This window comes from Aptenodytes forsteri, unplaced genomic scaffold (genome assembly GCF_000699145.1).
Source record: "Aptenodytes forsteri isolate BGI_AS27 unplaced genomic scaffold, ASM69914v1 Scaffold121, whole genome shotgun sequence".
In the NCBI taxonomy this organism is placed as follows: domain Eukaryota; kingdom Metazoa; phylum Chordata; class Aves; order Sphenisciformes; family Spheniscidae; genus Aptenodytes; species Aptenodytes forsteri.
The window spans coordinates 1178174-1197457 of record NW_008796219.1 but is presented as its reverse complement, the minus strand read 5'-3'; the positions used below and the strand labels follow the sequence as shown (position 1 = coordinate 1197457).

The following is a 19284-nucleotide window of genomic DNA, read 5'->3' as shown; positions in this document are numbered from 1 at the left end:
AAATTTCTTTACTGAAAGAGTGGTTAATCATTGGAAGAGGCTGCCCAGGGAAGTGGTTGAGTCCCCATCCCTGGAGGTATTTAAAAGACGTGTAGATGAGGTCCTTGGGGACATGGTTTAGTGGGTGGTGGTGTTGGGTCAATGGTTGGACTCAATGATCTTAAAGGTCTTTTCCAACCTCAATGATTCTATGATTCTATGATTCTATGCTCTGTTAGAGCAATTTAGCTCAGAGCTCTCTTTAAATCTCTACCAGAATTGAGAGGAATCAGTAGTAATTCAAAACGTGCTTCAAATGAAGGTTTTCACTTCCTAGCTCTGCCTCGCTTTCTTTTATTTATGATCACCCTTTTATTTATGATTCTCAAGAATCAAAATTTAAGAGTAGTCTTCTTTAGGCTCACTTTTCCCATAGGCTAGCCTCATGATACAAGCTCAGAAGTCCCAGGTATTAGCAAATTCCTAAACTGGTCTCCTCTCCAGAGAGCTGCAACATAGCCTCACATCAAAAAGCATGACGGGAGAGGCGCTCCTTCTGACTTCATTGCTCATCAGCCCACATTTGTATAATGGGAAGAGGAACTCTTGTAGAATCCCTTTTGGACTCAAGTAACCCCAATTCCAAGGTTTCCTGAGTCACTGTTGCAATGTCCAATGCACTTAACAACACCAGAAAAAGGCAAACCTTTTCCTTAAGTCATTCATAATCCTGGTCTCTGCATGTATACATTATGCTATTTCAGCATTATGGATATGGGGAAACATAATAATTTTCTGTATCTTCCTGCAATTATACAAGAAATGAATTGGACTTGATTCTCCTGTACAGGAATATGGAAAGCTATATCACAATGCATTTTTGTATCAGTTGCTAATTTTATGAATTATGATTATATGTGCTTTGGGGAAAAAACACTTCCATAACAGAAATGCTCTTATTAGTACCAAAAAAGTATAGCGGGCTTAGACAATTAGAAAATTCATCTGTGTGATAGTAATGACTAAATATCTATATCTATGAAATCTCTAAAATTTTGCAAGGAAGCGTTATTGGCACAATTCTGCATCTGTAAAGCTTTCTTGGATGTTTTACTGAGCCTTTTGCTGCAAGACAGAATCTATGTTAAACCAGCCTCAGACCTGCTCTGCTCATCAGACTAAAAGTCTTAGTTCTGCTCATGTATATCCAGTTCTCCCAGTATTTTAGACCCATTTTTATATCTGTATTTCCATATTCTCTGCATTTAAGTATACCCCCCTTCAATGTATGGTCTAAGGATTTAAGGCTTACTTCAGGATAATAGATAAAAAGTCACTGCTTTTGGTATTACTTGTAGTTTTGCCTGTTGTCCAAGTATCTAGTAGCTCTGTATATATTGTAACTTTTTTTGCATGCCTGGAATTTCCTTTTATTAACCATATTGTGGATATTTTTAAAACATATGCTTCTTGTGTAAGTAGCCAATCTTGCCTAATTCAAGCCAGTACACCTGGAAATATTTTTAAAGGTTAAAGTGTGGCGTACTGTAAGGTAGAAGTTTCTGAATAATATTTTTTTCCAGTATATTGATGCTACTTTCTTAATACACTGTATCAATACAGAGCCCACAGTTCAGATGATAACAAGAGGAAAAAAAAAATCTTCCTTTATTTCTCTTATTTGCTTTACCCTATGCGGAAACAACCCCAGAAGCCCCAGTGTGTACCTACCCAGCACAAGTCTTAACACACACAAATCCTCACTAAGTCTCTTTCATCTTCACCGTAATCTGGGACTCCAATTTCCACCCCTTGCTTACCGGTTGAAATAAAATGTTGCTGTGGATACCCATCTGACTCTGAGAGACGCTTTCAAATAACAGCGAGGTTCACAAAGAGCGCTATGTTGCACCATCTTCATTTTTAACTAGCATAATATTAATGTTAAGGGGATGTCTGTTGTGAAGTTTCCATCAGATTAATCTTGATTTCTCTTTTTTTTTTTTTTTTTTATTCTTTCCATAGCTGTAACTTACACAAGTTACAAAAAAACACCGCCACCGGTACCCCCTCGTACCACTTCCAAGCCACTGATCTCAGTCACGGCACAGAGCAGCACAGAATCCACCCAGGACGCGTACCACGACAGCCGGACTCAGAGGATTTCCCCGTGGCCGCAGGACGGGCGAGGGATGTACAACTCCACTGACAGTTTGGACAGTAACAAGGCCATGAATCTCGCCTTGGAAACTGCAGCTGCGCAGCGCCACGTGTCCGAGAGCCAGAGCACCTCGATACGAACCAGTGACAAGGCCATTTTAGTGACAAAAGCAGAGGAGTTTCTTAAGAGTCGACGTTCCTCTATAGGGATCCAGGTAGCCTATCATTAACATCTGTTCTGTGATGAATTGCTTGCCTTCTTTCTGTAAATAGCATAGAATGAGTCATTCAGCTTCACTGGCTCTAATAATCTAACAAACAACCCCTGGCTGCTTAGCGTTAATTGTAATTCACATCATGGCAATGTGGCTGTGCAGAAAAGTCTTCGGCTAATATGCTGTACCTGGAAGAAAATGAATGAATAAATCTCTAGGGAGGTTACCTGTCATTAACACTTGATATGAAAATTATACTGCAGAGCTACAGGTGAACAGCATGTTCATCTCCTTCCCTCCATGAATTCACAGTCCTTTTTATAGAATTACGCCAGCTTTAAAATACTTGACTGTATTTTTCCATTATCTTTCTCTTTTGACCTTGGAAAATGTGTAATGCTGCTGGATCTTCCAGTTATTCTACCTAAAAAGAGCGCCCCCCCCCCTTGCTTTTAGTTGTGCTGGGGAGAAGGTACCAAGGAAGAGAAAGAAATGTGCTGGTATAGGTACAGCATAATTATAGATGGCGAGTAATGAAATAACATTAATAAGCACAGGCTTTGAGCATTCCTCCATTTGTCCACCAAAAAATTGATTATTTATTTCACCTGACAAAATATCTGTCAGGCTGTGGGAACCTCAGTTATGTTGTGTTGTTTCAGGTGAATGAAATAAGACAATTCCGAATGCAAATTCTGAATGCTATTCCTTCTACTAAATGGAAAGCACTATAGATAGCAATGGTCATTTGTTTAAATCTCTAGGAAATACCAGGTAGTAATAAAAATCAGAAAGTTGAACTTGCAAAGAATGCAAAGTCCTTTGAGACACAGGAGTAGAGGAAAATTTAGGCTTCTGTTCAGCTGTTACTTAGATACATATATAATTTTAAGTATGTGAATATTCCCTTTTACTTCACTAGGTACACTTCTGTGCTTAAAAATCTCTACTTTTGCTAGATCAACTACAGAGAAAATGCCATGTATTTTGGCATAGTTACAGGTATTGTGGAGACAGCAACATAGATCTTAGGAAGGTAATAGTTCATGTAACAAAGCCCAGTGAGTGACTGTTCATCTACTAAGAAGTATATTATTTTCTTCAAAAAGTAATAATTCCATTTCTGTTAATTTCAAAATACAATCAGAGAAAAGTATTTGAGTTAAGCATGTCACAGCTACTGATTGAACTTCACTATTTAATTCAGTGTGGTATAATTTTGCTGTTCCACAACGTATTAGACTAATGGGAAGGCATAGGCTTTGCCAGCAAGCTGCTTGTCCGTTTCTTGACATAAAAGTATTTGCTTCTGCTTCTTTAGATGCAGATTAGAATGCAATTTAACAGCAATGATAAAATATTCAGATGGCTACTTTTCAAATGTTTTACAAAGTAATTGGTGTATTCTAAATTGTTCAGAGAAGAGGCTTAGCAGATAACAGTGAAAAGCTCAAAGGAGCAGCAAGTAATTTTTGGTACCTTTTAGCCCCTAACCTGAAACTTACTCTTCAGAAAGGAATATTACCTAGTGTTGTTCTTATCTCTTCTTTACAGCAGCTGTGCGCAGTGGTATTTAACAATGTCGGTGTCTTGCTTCAGTCGGTCCTGGTATTTCAGCAATTAATTCTGAAACTTTGATTACATCACTTGATCCTGTTTCTTATTGCAGGTGATGACCAGTACTTTTCACTGGGCTCTGACCCTTCTTGGTATGTGGTGTGTTTAATAATGTATGTGCTTATAATCCGCAAAAACATCTGTGCAATGATTTCCACGGAGGCAGCGGATCTTCCTGTAGCAACTTACCATCTGACGCTTGGCCCATAATACTGGTCCTCAGGTGCACACACTGAAAAAGGCAAATATTGTTTGCAACAGCAGGTCTTAGAAGGATGAGCTGTTTGTTATCTTTTGAGAAGTACAAACTGCTTGGTTGTACCATTTGGCATTAGATAAGGTTAAAATTGCAAAATTACCCCCAACACAGTATCCTGAGAGCACATTTTAGTTGTTTGGGTTTTTTTCTGCAGTAAGTTTCAAACTTCACATGAGTGTGAAAAATACCTTTCTGCAGCATTCTAAGCAGAAAATGCATTTTGTTGTATTTCTGTTGCCAGGTTTGTAAGGAATAAAAACACAGAATAGAATACTTTTATTGCAAACTACATAAATAGTAATTTATGCCCCCAAAATACGGTTGAAGTATTTAATTTCTTTTAGACTTCTGCATCAAAGCACCTTAGAAAAGGATGTTTTTATTTGCATATTTCCTTGATTGACTAAATGATTTGTTTTCTCATTAGCATGCCATGCCAGGGTAATGCATTGAATTTGCATTTATTTGCATGAATTAATTTGCTAGCAGGTTGGTTAATTTGTGCATTTTTTAATGTTTAATTCCTTTAACACATTGGTGTGAGAATGCTTGCCAACGGAGCTTCATACAGGGGCAGAGAGGCACAAAGATAAAGAATGACCAGTGATGCCTCTGCATGTGGAACTGCTATGGACCCAGCCTAGGGCTCCCACGTCTTTCGTATACATGATTTATGTAGTGTACATCTAATGAATAGAAGTCCTTTTAAAAAGTCCTGGCATACTAGACATGTGCCATAGGATTGGTACTCACATGCACAGGGAGCCCAAGCTCCTAGGGAAGCACTGGACTTATTATGAAGATCAGTAGCACCCAGTCTGCAAGGACAGAGAACGACACAGATATGGTAACCCATCTCATGGTATGTTAGCCCTATCGCAGGTGGGAATTTTGAACAAAAAAAGCTTCAGAGACAAAGCTTTTCCAGAAAACAGCTGTTGCCTTTTGTGGTTTTTTTTCACTGCCATATTTAAATCAAGAGGAATATTGTCAGACATGTCAGTAGGCACTGGAAAAAAATGTTGATTCCTAAATTCAAACAAATTGCAAAATACTGATTCTGGGATTAAAAATTCAGTCAGCATTCTTAAGAATATATATATAGAACAAAGAATAAAACTCTAGTAATACTAGTAGCTATAGTCTTCATATCTGTCTTCTATCATGACAGCAGAAGACTAATCAAAATATTTGAATTAAAATGGAGGGTAGAGATTGTCTAGAGTAAAATACCACTAAGTCAAGAACAAGGTTATTGCTAATATATTTTCAGGGATTTTCCTTGCTCTTTGGCACACCCTTGTATATATGCTAATGATTAACATTCAAAAACTGCTCTAGTTATAAACCAGAGCATATTTCATATTAAAAGCATTTGGATTGTAAAATATATGAGAAAACACGTCAAGAAATTACTCCTTATTTATTTCAAGTATTTCAAAACATGCAGTCCTTTGTTTCTTCTCTATTTAAAAGACATCGAAGCTTCTCAAAATGAACAGAAACCCCAGAAGTAGATGAGATGGAAACAAATGTTGTAAGTGTGGAGGCTGATTCATGATGATATTTTTGGAGACGAGCACGAATTGTAACGTAGAGAATTGACTCTGTCATCTTCATTTATCGTCAGGAGATCATGCTTCAAAATACCTAGGTTTTTTTTTAATCTCTAGAATCTTAATTAAACAAATTGTTCTTATAAATCAAAAGCTGTATTCAGCTAGTCCTCCACTAGGAGGACTAGTGCAATAACTCGCCTGCCTGATTTTTTGTGTCAAAAGGAGATCTTCTGCATAATCTTTTATATATATATTTAATGAAATTATTAATATCGTATGGTAAACACTTTGTTCAAGAAACTCTGCAGTCTCAAACTGGAATTTCCCTTTAAGGCAAAGCATTTTGTACCCACATGGCATACTTACTTGGATGAACATCTACATTTTCTTTGTACCGTTTAGGTTATACTATCCTTGTCAGTGCTCTACTTCAGTGTACACATAGCAATCAAAAGAAATATTTGCATTGATTACACTGGTCTTTGGATCATAAATGATCCAAAGTTTTAGAGGTAAGCGTTGTTCATTCTGCTCCTACAATCCCTGTCAGACTGTGCTTTTGTGACAGAAGTGCGTGAAGTCCTTGGCCTGCAGAAGTCAGTGAAAGTTTTGATAACACCTCCGTGGTACAGAGACTATAACCTGGCCTTTAGAGTTAACATTGACCTATACATAGAGAGAGAGAGAGAGAAGTCAGGATCCACAGGCTTAGCCAGTTAGCAGAGTTCCCATCCAGTGGTTGCATTTTGGCTTCCTCACTTGCCAAAAAGCTTAGCAGTTGGAGCTGTAGTTAAAACAAAGCTATAGTTATTTTAAAGCCATCTAATTTTTTACTCTTTTCACAAATTACTGTTGCTCGTTTTCTTAACTGCCATCTACCATAATGAAACATTCAAAGTGGGGAAGACCCAGATTGCTGCCCTGCAGAATATTTGTTGGTTCAGAACAATTTGCCACTTAGCATTAAATGCACCAAAAAAGTTATGAGCAACCACTGCTGTGTGCATTATTTTGTTGTTACTATTTCATATTAGCTTGACATGAATCCCGTTTCTAAACTCTGGCATGCATTTTTAGCAAAAAGTGCTTTCTTAAAAGACCAGTGGAAGTTTTCAACCCATTGTAGGATATTCTTGTGGTAATTAGCACTTACTGTGAGTACTCCAGATGTTCTGCTGGGAAGTAGTGGAGTAGCAAAATGGAGCCCTGTGGTGAGGCACAAAAAATCACTGAAGCATGAAAGTGTAGGTTTATTTTGGTGGGTTTCTGAAAACTATTTTGAAAGAGTATATGTTTTTTGGCTGATACAAGTATTCCATCAGTTAAGGAAAGCAGTAGCAGTTAGTACTGTAGTTTTATTTGAAGTATATTTCCTACTTTGAAGTCACTGCACACAAATGCGATCTCCCTGTACCTAAGAATGGTTATCATCTGCATTCACAATTACATGTACTTGATCTAGTGTCAAATGTAGTGTTTTCTTCCCTTTTTTACTCTTATCACTGAGAAGCCTAGGCAAGAGAGGAAAGGTGAATTATTTCCCTTCCTGTGCATCATCAGAGAGATTGTTTATTAAATTCTAATTATAGAACAAATCAGTTACAGCAGTGAAAACCCATTGAGGGCAGTGAAGTTGCATGGGGAGAGATAATGTGGCCCAAAGGACTCTTATTACTGATGCTTATGAGAGAGAAGCGAAAGACACCAGGTTAAAATCTGTTTTCGTACACACTGAATGTATTAACTTCAAGCCTCCCTTAGAGACAGTATGTATAGAAGCTTAGACTGGAATTTTTAGGACATTACAATGTCATGTTGCAGTGCTCATGTTTAAGAGCAGAATAATACTTCAATACAGAAATTAAGGTTGCTTTTAAGTAGTTACAAAAGCTTAGCAAATACTTTGAAGGAATAATTTAGTCAGTTCATGCATCCTTTTCTAGAATGAGTGCCTATAAACAAGCCAAGATTGATTATAACAAGCCAGTTATTTGCAATAGTGATTTGCATCTATTCAGATAATTTTGTGTTAGTATAATTTACTTGTGGATCGTTTATTACCGAGTCAGTGCCAGTATCTGATACTTAGTTTTCAAATTTTGAGCTGGATTGGTCAGCAGTGACTGATCACAGAGGATTCATAGTATTGTCTGCTCCTTGTATTGGCAGCAAAAAACGTGGAGGGGAGTGTTACGCCTTTGTGAAAGGTGAGACAAATAAGATAGAAATAATCTCAAAATGCTCCATTACGTTTACGATTAATATTAGAAGCCTTATGGGCATACTATAAGCCCATAAAACAACATTTTTCACGGCATAAAGTGCCAAATTTTTAAAGAAGTTTTAGTTCTTTGTTTGCAAGGAGAGAGGAAGATGACCTGCTGTTTTAGATCTACTCGTTTCTTCTGCTTTTGGTCAGTGTCTGGCTATTTTTTTGTTTCCTCTTCTGTATGAGACTCCCTCATAACCAGATAGACATATAATTTGTCACATTATTTTGCTTCTGAGATTATCCTGCTGTTTTAGATCTACTCGTTTCTTCTGCTTTTGGTCAGTGTCTGGCTATTTTTTTGTTTCCTCTTCTGTATGAGACTCCCTCATAACCAGATAGACATATAATTTGTCACATTATTTTGCTTTACTGAGATTATGGGCCAATTTGCAAATATTAAGGCTTTTAGAACCCATGCAAGTATTAAAGCTATAATGAATCATGGAGAATAACAACAGATTTATTAAGACTTATTTGAGTTTCAGGAGCCACACAATCAAACCAAATGTATTACTTTTTCTCCTCTGCTCATTTGAATCTAGCCTGGCCAATCTGATTAAATCTAAAGAGTTTCCTGCTGTCTTCTAGCAGGAGTCTTTATAATATCTGCCATTCAGAAATGCAATTTATTTGTTCATTTTTTTCCTTTGTGAGTGCAAATTATTTTCTTATTTCCCACTTTTACTTGTGTTGGCATTTGCCTCCATTTTCCAGATCTATTTTTTTTTGTTGGTTGTTACAATATTTGCAATCCTAGATTGCACACACACACACAAAAATTTGGCATTCTCCTGCTTTTACAAGGCACAGTGAGGAAATGAAAGCATTAAAATATGAAGGAAATCATCAGGTCATTTAGTCAGTGTCAGCCTTGGCAATCTGGAGGGAAGGATAATTTGGCAAGAGTTTATATTTAAAGGTAACTAATGTCATTTTTATTTTGATACCTGGGCCATCATTTTCCTGATTTTTTTTTTTTTAATAAAATTTTAGAGCAGATTACTTCATTTATGCCTGTAAATTCTAGATGTCAGTTGCATATTGGGCAAATTATTCAGGATATACTTCTAGGTGAAATACCAATAAGAAAGCACTTGAAAACAGGTAGATGAAAAAGACTTTTTCTCAATGTGTTGCATCAATGGAAAGATACCAGCCCATCCAAAATATAAAAGGGAAATCCGCCTCCACACATCAGAAGCAGAGTTCAAAAGAAGACATGCTATCTGTTACTAAACCAAACAATGTAGTTGGCAAAATCAGGTATGCTTTTGATATGCAATACGGAAGAAACGTGTGTGTTGCCAGCCTGCCCGCTTTGTTCCAGCAACATCAATTGGCCAAACTGATGTTCTCTGTAGGGACCTTTCCTTGTTTATATCTTTAGACCATCATGTTTCCAACAGCACTATGTCTGAGCTGCTGAGACATCCTTGTGGAAGGGAAAAGTCTCTTCTCTGTCCATTGACCATTGCTCACCTCCACAGTGTTACTAGCTGTATGTTAGCCCCACAAGGAACTGAAGGCAAAGACTGACACGTGGGGAGATGTCAGGTTGGCTTGTTTTGTCTGGCTTTGGCTCAGGTCTGGTCTAGCACACGATGTCCTGTCCCTCCATGCTGAGCCATGTGAGTGAGCAGGAGGCCCTGATGAATCCTGTGTTCCCATCTGCTCAGCTTCTTCAGCCTGGACACCCACAAACTTCTTTTCCCTTGTCAAACCTTCAGGCTTGTAATGCTGTGGAGCCTGTGCCTGCATCACTGACACCATCATCTGGAGTTGCAGTTCATCTGAACAAGTTCAAGGATCTCGATCAACAATCCCACCAGTGGAAGTAATGATGTTGGTCCTTTCCTTCAGACCCAGTCCAATAGAATCATAGAATCGAGTAGAATCATAGCATGGTTTGGGTTGGAAGGTGCCTTAAAGATCACCTAGTTCCAACCCCCCTGCCATGGGCAGGGACACCTTCCACTAGACCAAGTTGCTCAAAGCCTCATCCAACCTGGCCTTGAACACTTCCAGGGAGGGGGCATCCACAACTTCTCTGGGCAACCTGTTCCAGTGTCTCACAGTAAAGAATTTACTCACAGTAAAGAATTTCTTCCTAATATCTAACCTAAATCTACCCCCTTGCAGTTTCAAACCGTGTCCTATCACTACACTGCCCGTTAAAGAGTCCCTCCCCATCTTTCCTGTAGGCCCCTTGTAAGTACTGGAAGTCTACTATAAGGTCTCCCTGGAGCCTTTTCTTCTCTGGGCTAGACAACCCCAACTCTCTCAGCCTGTCCTCATAGGGAAGGTGCTCCAGCCCCCTGATAATTTTCATGGCCTTCCTCTGGACCCTCTCGAGCAGGTCCCTGTCTTTCTTGTGCTGGGGGCCCCAGAGCTGAACACAGTCCTCCAGGTGGGGTCTCACCAGAGCAGAGTAGAGGGGGAGAATCACCTCCCTCAACCTGCTGCCACATTTCCTCAATCCACTCATTGCCCAGCCTGTATCCATGTTTGGGATTGCCCTGATTCAGGTGCAGAACATTGCATTTGGCCTTGTTGAACTTCATGAGGTTCGCACGGGCCCACCTCTCCAGCCTGTCAAGGTCCCTCTGGATGGCATCCCTTCCCTCTAGAGTATCAACCACACCACTCAGCTTGGTGTCATCTGCAAACTTGCTGAGGGTGCACTCAATCCCACTGTCCATGTCCCTGACAAAGATTTTAAATAATATTGGTCACAATACGGACCCTTATCCACCAATGCTGTAACCCCATCATAGAAGGCCACCAAATTTGTCAGGCACAATTTCCCCTGGTGAAGCCATGTTGGCTGTCCAACACAGTCCTAGCTGTGGTCCAGAGCAATCCAGATGTACTGACTTCGTCATGCCATCAGCATCAGCATGTGAGGCTGTGCACAAAGACCCAGTCTCTTCTCCAACCTTTGACTAACTGGTCATGGCACTTTGACTTTTTCTCCTATTGTCCATAATGTCCAGGTTGGCAGTTTTGTCCATTATATTTCAAACTTCTGAGGCAGGAGATATAAAAGGAAAACTCTGTTTCCTGTGTCGCTGCCCTGAGAGGTATTACCCTCATCACTGGAACACTGTGAAGGTAGAACCTGCTAACATAGTTACCTTCCACTGTGTTCACTTTGAACACATACTCTGCAGAAGATTCATCCTCTGCCTTCTGTCACAGCCAGCAGTTTGTTTCCATGACTTAGGAAACAAAGTGCTCAGACCTTCATGCATCCTCTTGGAGAATGCATGAAACTGAATGTTCCCATAACCTAACATCAACACTACCAGATATCTGACTATCTTTGCTAAGCCTGTAAGGCCACGATGAAATCCACTAATATTCCCTGATAATCACCTGTCTCCTGCCTGTTCACTACCAAGACAATAGACTGAAAATGCTCAGGAGATCAGATTTCCTATATCACTATCACCTACTTTAATAACCACTGCATCTTCTGAACATAGGAAGAAATCTTGATTCTGAGATCGTGGTCTTAAGCATCCCTCCAGTGCCACTTTCCAAACTGCCAAGTGCTTTCTGTTCTTTAATAACAGAAATTACAGTCTCCTTTGTCACTCTCCTCCTCCAATAAGTGCTTTATAGTGACTCTAGCTGAGATCAAGATAACTTCTCTGGCTTTTTCACAGGTGTTACATGATGCATCAGATATGGCTTGGAAGGCCATGGTCTCTGCAACTTTAACAAAATCTTTCAGTCTTCTTATCTCCAGAAGAAGACAAAATCCCTGGTTGAAGACGTGCCCTTTGATGGCATTATTTATTGTAGTTTAAACTCAGCAAGTTCCTAAATTATGTGTTTTAACTCAGACTGACTCTGGTTGCTTTGGGGATGAAGCCCACTACCATAGCTCTTAGCAACAGTTTAGACTTCCTGGCCACTCCAGATGTTGCTATAGATTTCAGCATCAAAAGGCTTCCTCCAGAAAATGTTTCCCCACCTTGGACATCATCTTCCTGCTAGCACTCATACAGGCACACCCAAGAGCCACAGTCTAAGCATTTTGTGTTATCTGCTCTTATTCACTACCTACCATGTCCTCTCCCTTTGAGAATAAGTTGACTTCACTCTTCAAAATGTGTCTGCATATTTGACTGAGCTCTCATCACTGTAGTCAAGGCTGCAAGTGTAACTTGCCTCTCTGCTCCCGCCCAACAGGCTAGATGAGTATCTCATTCTTGGCCCAGTTAATTCATTTCTGCTCTAATGAAAACCCAACCTGTACCTAATGAAGCTGTGTTATATGCAGCTTTTCTCACATCCCTGAAAGGGCTAGGTGAGTACCTAGTCCCTCACTTAAACTTAAACTTATTATTCAAGACTCTTTTGGACCCTTCTGTGCTATAAATAAGGGTGTCTTTCCTGATAGATATCGCTTGTGCTAAGGCCTTAGCTGTTCTAACAGCCTTATGGCTGTTCGACTTACAGCAATGTTCTTTCAGGAGAGGGTGACCCTCCAAGTACAGTTTAAGCTTCTCACTCATGTTGCAGCCAAGATCCACCTTAACTAGGAAACCAACTTGCCTGTTTTTTGGTTGGTTGTTGTGGGGCTTTTTTCCCCAAGCTGCCTACTTCTGTGGTTGAGGCTTTTTTTCACTGCCAATGTCAAGAGGTATCTTTCTTTTTATACTGACGTCACCAAATCCTGGAGACTGTTACCAAGTATGATATCTTAGTTCTCTCAGTGCACTGCCCGACCAAGTGAATATAGCCAGCTTCCATGCAATTGCTGAGGTGCAAACAGACGGCAGCACACACTTTCCCCTAGACCTCATGCAGTATAAATGGAATTGCTGGGAAACGTGTCTTTCCCTGACGGTTGCCACACTGGTATCTGGAGCTTTTGGCAAACCTGTGCCTGATGCTACACTGTACAGTTCAAGCATGCCGTTAACATTTACTAAAGGGTTCCTGCACTAGCTGTTTTCATGAACATCTCCAAGACCCGCACCCAGGTAAATATGAATGTGTACTGATTGCTGGCTGAAATTCCCTTCCATGCAAATGTACATGGGGCTACGGCTTGAAGACGGAAAGAGAAGTTACCAGCAACTGGCTTCTTCAAGAAGTATAGTCTACATGTACCTTTACTTCCCACCTTCCCTCCCCCTTCTCTCTGCATCCTTCCAGAAACCTGGTGGGATTGGGACTGTGCAGCTGAGAGGCAGCTGCAAAAGGCCATTGGGCTCCTTCCAGAGGTGCCTGTGACTGCTGCAAGGGGAAAAGTTATCTTGTCTTCATCACAGGATATACTCTGAATTCACACATGGAGTATGCATGTTGAAAAACTGGTTGCTGATATTATTTTTTTGATTTAACAGTGAAAATATCATTCAGAAGGAAAAGTCAGTTCTACTCTCTTTTTTCCTGACTCTCCCTTGATTCAGTATAATTTGCATACTGCAGCACTCGTTACGTCTATGTCAAAGACTTGGGGGCAGTGGGGTGGTGGGGAGTGTTATATAAAATCCCACAGAAACTTGCAAAAGCAATGTGGTCTCAGTTATGAAGAAAACTCTACTGTGAATATATTTCGGTAAGTGTATTTCAGATGGGAATACTATAAAAAGTGCATAAATTACTTGCTTGATATAGCATTTTCAGGACCATGTTATTAAAAAAGGTGAGATACGGCATTCTGCTGTATCCCTCACGTCATTTAAATGGTTCTATATTTGTCAAAGCAGTTGTCGATAAAATTTAATTGCAGCATTTCTTTTTATCACTTGCAAGTTTATCGGGCTACTTGAGATTTTATTTTGTTTTGTAAATCAAGGACTATAACGAGACTGGTTTATAATAATATAAAAAGGGGCTATCCTGTGGATTCCTCGTTTTAAGAACAGCTCTTCCAGACCAAGCTTACTCCCTGCTTCCACTGAACTGAGTAATTGCATCGGCTTAGGTTTGAAATAGGGAATTACATAGCAGAACAGAAGTACTTGTGCCAAGCTTTATAAAACACAGCACCAAAACAATGATACCAGGCTGAATACCTATTTCATTTATTTTACTGTGCTAGGTGTTTCTGAGCAGTAAAAGAGGAAATATATAACTAATTTTGAATGAGTGCAGGTAGAAATAGTGCTGAGTTGTCGGTGCTCACTCTGCAGATGTATCTTTTGTGTTGAATTAGGTGGAAACAGCAACTGATTCAGATACTGAAAGCAGAGGCCTACGGGAATACCACTCTGTTGGAGTACAAGTGGAAGATGAAAAACGGTAATTCAAGCATGTACAAAAATCTGTAGTCTTTCATAACACAGTGCACATTTGTAAACAGAGTTAATAACAAACATCTGGCAAGTGCTGCCCCTAAATAATTCACAAAGCCAAATTTCTTATATGCACGCTGGTCATTTGGTAAAATTTGTAGAGATTCCTCAGCAGTTGCTTAATATTCAGTTAACTTTCCAGTTTTTAATTGGAAGGAAGGAAGTGAAAGTTTTAAATTAAAGTAGTGGATTAATACAATTTCATTACTGGCAGAACAAATACGAAGAGCTGTATATTGAAATACTCTTCCTTCAATAGGACCCCTCATGCTGATCCAGGCTTTCCCAATCCACACAGGGGTATATAATGGTTAGGATGTAACCCAAGGTACCTTCATCCTAATCCAGAATCAGCTTTTACACTTGTTCAGTCCTTCTCTAGCTTTCTAAAACTACTGGCCAATGTACTAACCCAGAGGTTATCCCTGGCAGGCACTGCCTGTTAAGTACTGGACTGGGACCATTATCTCATTTCACGGCAGCTGTCAGACAGTATCTAGCTGCTAATTGCCTTTACCATCCTTGACTAGAAGTAATTTGAAACAACAGACTCAGATGTGAAAAGATTTCATGAATAATTTTTGCTTCTCTATCTAACTTTTTAACATAAACCTTTTCTAAAATGTCATTATTCGGTGGCATATCACAATAGAAAATCAACATTTAATGGCCATCCTATGAGGCAAGTGAAAAATACCACAGTCTTAAACCTGCTGCTACTATTTTCCTTTTATTAAAGGATTCTCAATAGTTCTAACTTAGCAGATTTTCAGATTTTATCTAATTACAATTCTTAATATTTGAAATTTTTTTATACATGTACTTCTATCAGGAGATACTACAGACTATCAGGAGAAGTACAGACTTCTATCAGGAGATGTAACCCTGCAGTTCTGCTAGCTATTTCCAGTTCATTTAGTAATGATACATGGTATTTTGTAGTATGAGAATAAATCAATATTTGCTTCCAGAGATAATTTAAATTATTTTCTTTTGTATCTTTGCTCAGATCAATTATGCCACTATGCATTTTGGTTTTCCTCTCTGTTGTTACTCACTGTCTTATTTTAGTGAGATATGCACAAGGAAAAAATATTTAGCATAAAGTCCAGGAGAAAACCAGAATCCATTCACTGAAACATTATTCTGTGCCTCTGTATAATCACATATGTATTTATAAGTCTTAATCGCTTTTCTTTCTTCCCTCTTCACCAAGACACGGACGATTCAAGCGCTCAAACAGTGTAACAGCAGCTGTCCAGGCTGACCTGGAACTGGAGGGCTTTCCAGGACACATCACCATGGAGGACAAGGGACTTCAGTTTGGCTCGTCGTTCCAGCAGCACTCAGAACCCAGCACGCCCACCCAATACAGCGCAGTGAGAACTGTACGGACACAGGGACTGTTCAGTTACAGAGAAGATTATAGGACCCCGGTTGACACCTCAAACCTTCCACCACCAGAACCCTGGCTAGAGCCAGCCATTGAGACAGTAGAGACTGGTCGAATGTCTCCTTGTCGACGGGACGGATCTTGGTTTATGAAGTTGCTACATACTGAAACTAAGAGAATGGAAGGATGGTGTAAAGAAATGGAAAGAGAAGCAGAAGAAAATGATCTTTCTGAAGAAAGTAAGAACATTTCAGTATCTTTTCTTATAGATGTCTGCTAAAATAAGAAATCTGTTAGGATAAAGTTGTCTGTAGTTTTTCCTTACTCATTTTGTAGTACCAAAGGCACTCTACAGAACCATTAGATGTAAGACCCCTGCCCTGCAACTGACTCTGCAAGCTGGCGTTTCCCAGAGTAAGGTTTTGTAGAATTAGTTGAGAAGCCAACTGTAGAGTCAAATGCAGTATCAAAGTCTGGTATCAGATATGGCTCAAATGGTGCAATAGCTCCATCCACAGCTCGAAATCTGACACATTTTTCCCACTCCCTTGTACGGATCCAGTGCTTTGCCAGAGCACACAAGGTGGTCCTACGTGAACATTTTTTTGCTGTTTTCCTGAAACCTGAGAATTTGCCTCTTATTAATGAACAGCCATTTTTTAAATGTTTTCATTCCTTTACAGGCACTTCTGCCTATCATAAAGGGTCTGTTGGAAGAACAGAAAGGAGTAGGCAAGAACAACTGTTAAAGCACTTCTGCAGTTACATGGGCGTATGCACTATTAGATAGTTCAGCTGCATTTTCTTATTACAATTTTGTCAAGAATCATTATTATTCTCTCACGTCCTGTGGACACCTTGAAAGGAGTGATGGGATAAAGTGAAAAATAATGTAGACTATTTTGGAACAAGATCCAAGCCAGCACTAATGATAGTAATATATCAAAGTGGTCCTAGCACTCAGTAGCCAGCTCCCTGTGATTCCCTCTGAGGTCAATTATCCTTGTTCTTCAGGCTCAGTTTTATAAATATTTCAATCCCTGCCAATCTGAATTATTGTCTCAGCTGAGATTTTCTCAGATCACAAATTAGTTCATATTAAGTTTTCTTACTAGCATCTTTTCCTGCACTCTCACAAACCTCACCATTGCCTCGGAATACTCTTTCCTGAGCGTCTTCTTTCCCCATCAATGAGTTCTTGCTATGATCTACCCTCAGGTCTTGAGCCAAGCCTGCATGGTGACTAAAAGGCCAATTTCTATTTCTTGCACTGACCTTTTCAAAATAAAGAATGTCTATGTTTTTACCTCCGTTTTTTATTTTACAGTCACATTTCACCACTATATTGTGCACAAGTCTGCCAAGTAACAACATAGGATTTGGGGTGGGGGACAGCATAAGGCTTCAGCCTCCAGTGCTTTCTGGAGCATAGGTTTTTGTCCTTATTTTCATCATGGCAGAGCCGAGCTGAGAATTTTCCCTTTGCGTTGATACTGTGAAGACTTTAATACCCTCCTAGGGGCTGTTAAAGTACGAATAATAAAATATTTTGCTTTGCTTAGCTTGTGTGAGGATTTTCAAGCCTTCTTTCATAATGGTTGTTTTTTTAATACTTCTTTTTACTGTATATGTCTTATTTTTCAATTCCCCAAATCTTTGCACTGCTGAATACTGACATTTCTCTGCCATCATTAAGTATCCCAAAGCACCTGCTTCCAAAGTTGCCTGTTACTGATGTGGGGACACCAGTGCTCACAATCTGAAGCAGAAGTTCAAAGACCAAGACTTTAATCTCCTTGGAAAGAGTAAAATTATTAGGGAGCAAGGGGAGAAACACACAGGCAGTTAGCCCCTCTCTTTCCCTAGGAGGCCAGTGAGAAGTCTGCAGGCACAGGGTGGACTTTTCCTACCTCCTCTCTCTGCAAGTTCTTTCTCATGCACAGCCCTAATCAAATCTGCAACCACAGGAAATGAGCAGTGGAAATACTCTCACGTCAGTACTCCTTCCCCACTCGGAGACACAGATAGGGACTTAGTGGTGTTATTCTCTGGGATATGAAGCTGCCTGTGTACTACGTTATGAAAACTTGGAGAGGCTGATTTTAGCTGACCACCCATTCCCAGGTGCAGAACCACCCTCCCTCCCACCATGTGAAGCTATGCTCTTGCACTCCAGAAATACTCTGAAACACCTTGCTGCACGGGGAAACGGCAATTAGGAAGATGGTTTTCAGTAAATTGTACAGAGGACATGAAGACAAATTGGGCTTCAGTAATTTTTATTAATATTCAGAGTTAGTGACACCCTTTTAACCTAGAACGTTTCAGTCAGAAAGCAAAACGGAATATCAGGATTTTGTGTTTCCCCATTTGCAGAATGACTCAACTCTGTAAGAGAAAAAGAAAGAGCAATTTCTTGTATTAGATACAGAGTTACTAAAACACAACTGAAATGGACCCTTGAAATCCCCTTTTTAAACTAACCAAAATGGGTTAATTCCTTGTGTTTGAGGGAACATTTTGACCTCCCTAATAGGTTAGAGAAATTATTATAGGTGTATATAGCTTATGCAAAGTCAGATGTTTGTCTTCAGCTGATTGTCAAAAGTGACACCCAGTCTTCCGATTTTCCATTTTATGTGACTCATTTCAAGAGATCTTCCTCAAATACTTTCCAAATTACATTATCTTTGAAATGGCATCCCTTCACCTAATATAGCTTACATCAAGTAAAAGGAAGTTTTCAAAGAATTATTTTCACTGAGAGAATGAGCTTCACGGCATTTTAAAATTTCGGTGTGAATATTTTTTTTCTTGTTGAGTCTTTGACACATTTTGCATCCCCAGTTTGAGCTATGGAGGTTGAAAGGTATGTATCCACAAGACCTAAAGTTTAATGATATCCCAGCATGAAATGCATCTTGACATTTAAGCATTTGGCAGTTCCCTGGAGAAAATACATGCAAATGGGGGAGCCAGAAGCAACTAAATCTGTTTTTCCATCTTCCAGCAGGAGCTACTATTCCCAAAACACTTCACAGCAAAGTTTGCACATTCAAACTGTCATTGTTAATGCTGAATCATTTATTTTTGGCCTGGGTATATTAATTGTACCTGAAGACCAAATATAGCTTTGCATCTCATAGGAGAAGGCTATCTTTATGATACCATTTCTGTTTTGTTTTAATCACAGGAAGAGTTAAAATAGAACTGCATTTTAGAAAAAAAAATTCATTTTCCGTGTTAGCACAATAGCTCTGAGATCACAGAAAGCTGTCTGATTGCTGTATTGATTTTTTCTTTCACTGTAGCTTTTCTCCCATAATGTTGTTTTAAGAACTTCACTCATCAGGTCTCAGAAAAGGAGAAGATAATCATTGCAGCAAAAATAACCTCTCTCTCTTTCTTTTCACAGAATGTGTTTATTTGGTCAGTTGCCATGAATTGTATTTTGGAGTCTCTGCAAAGTTCATATATTTTTTGTGGGGGCATTTATTTGTGTTCTCAGTGTTTATT

The 19284-nt window shown here is 39.4% G+C and overlaps 1 protein-coding gene across 1 annotated transcript in view; it reads left to right on the top strand.

Annotated features, from left to right (window-relative positions):
- DLGAP2 (DLG associated protein 2) overlaps window positions 1-19284 on the top strand; it is a 107670-nt gene that overhangs the window by 75822 nt on the left and 12564 nt on the right. Inside the window, exons 6-8 of the mRNA XM_009288930.1 lie at window positions 2005-2354; window positions 14237-14322; window positions 15592-16007. Coding sequence (XP_009287205.1) covers window positions 2005-2354; window positions 14237-14322; window positions 15592-16007 — 852 coding nt within the window. The remainder of the gene's footprint in view (window positions 1-2004; window positions 2355-14236; window positions 14323-15591; window positions 16008-19284) is intronic.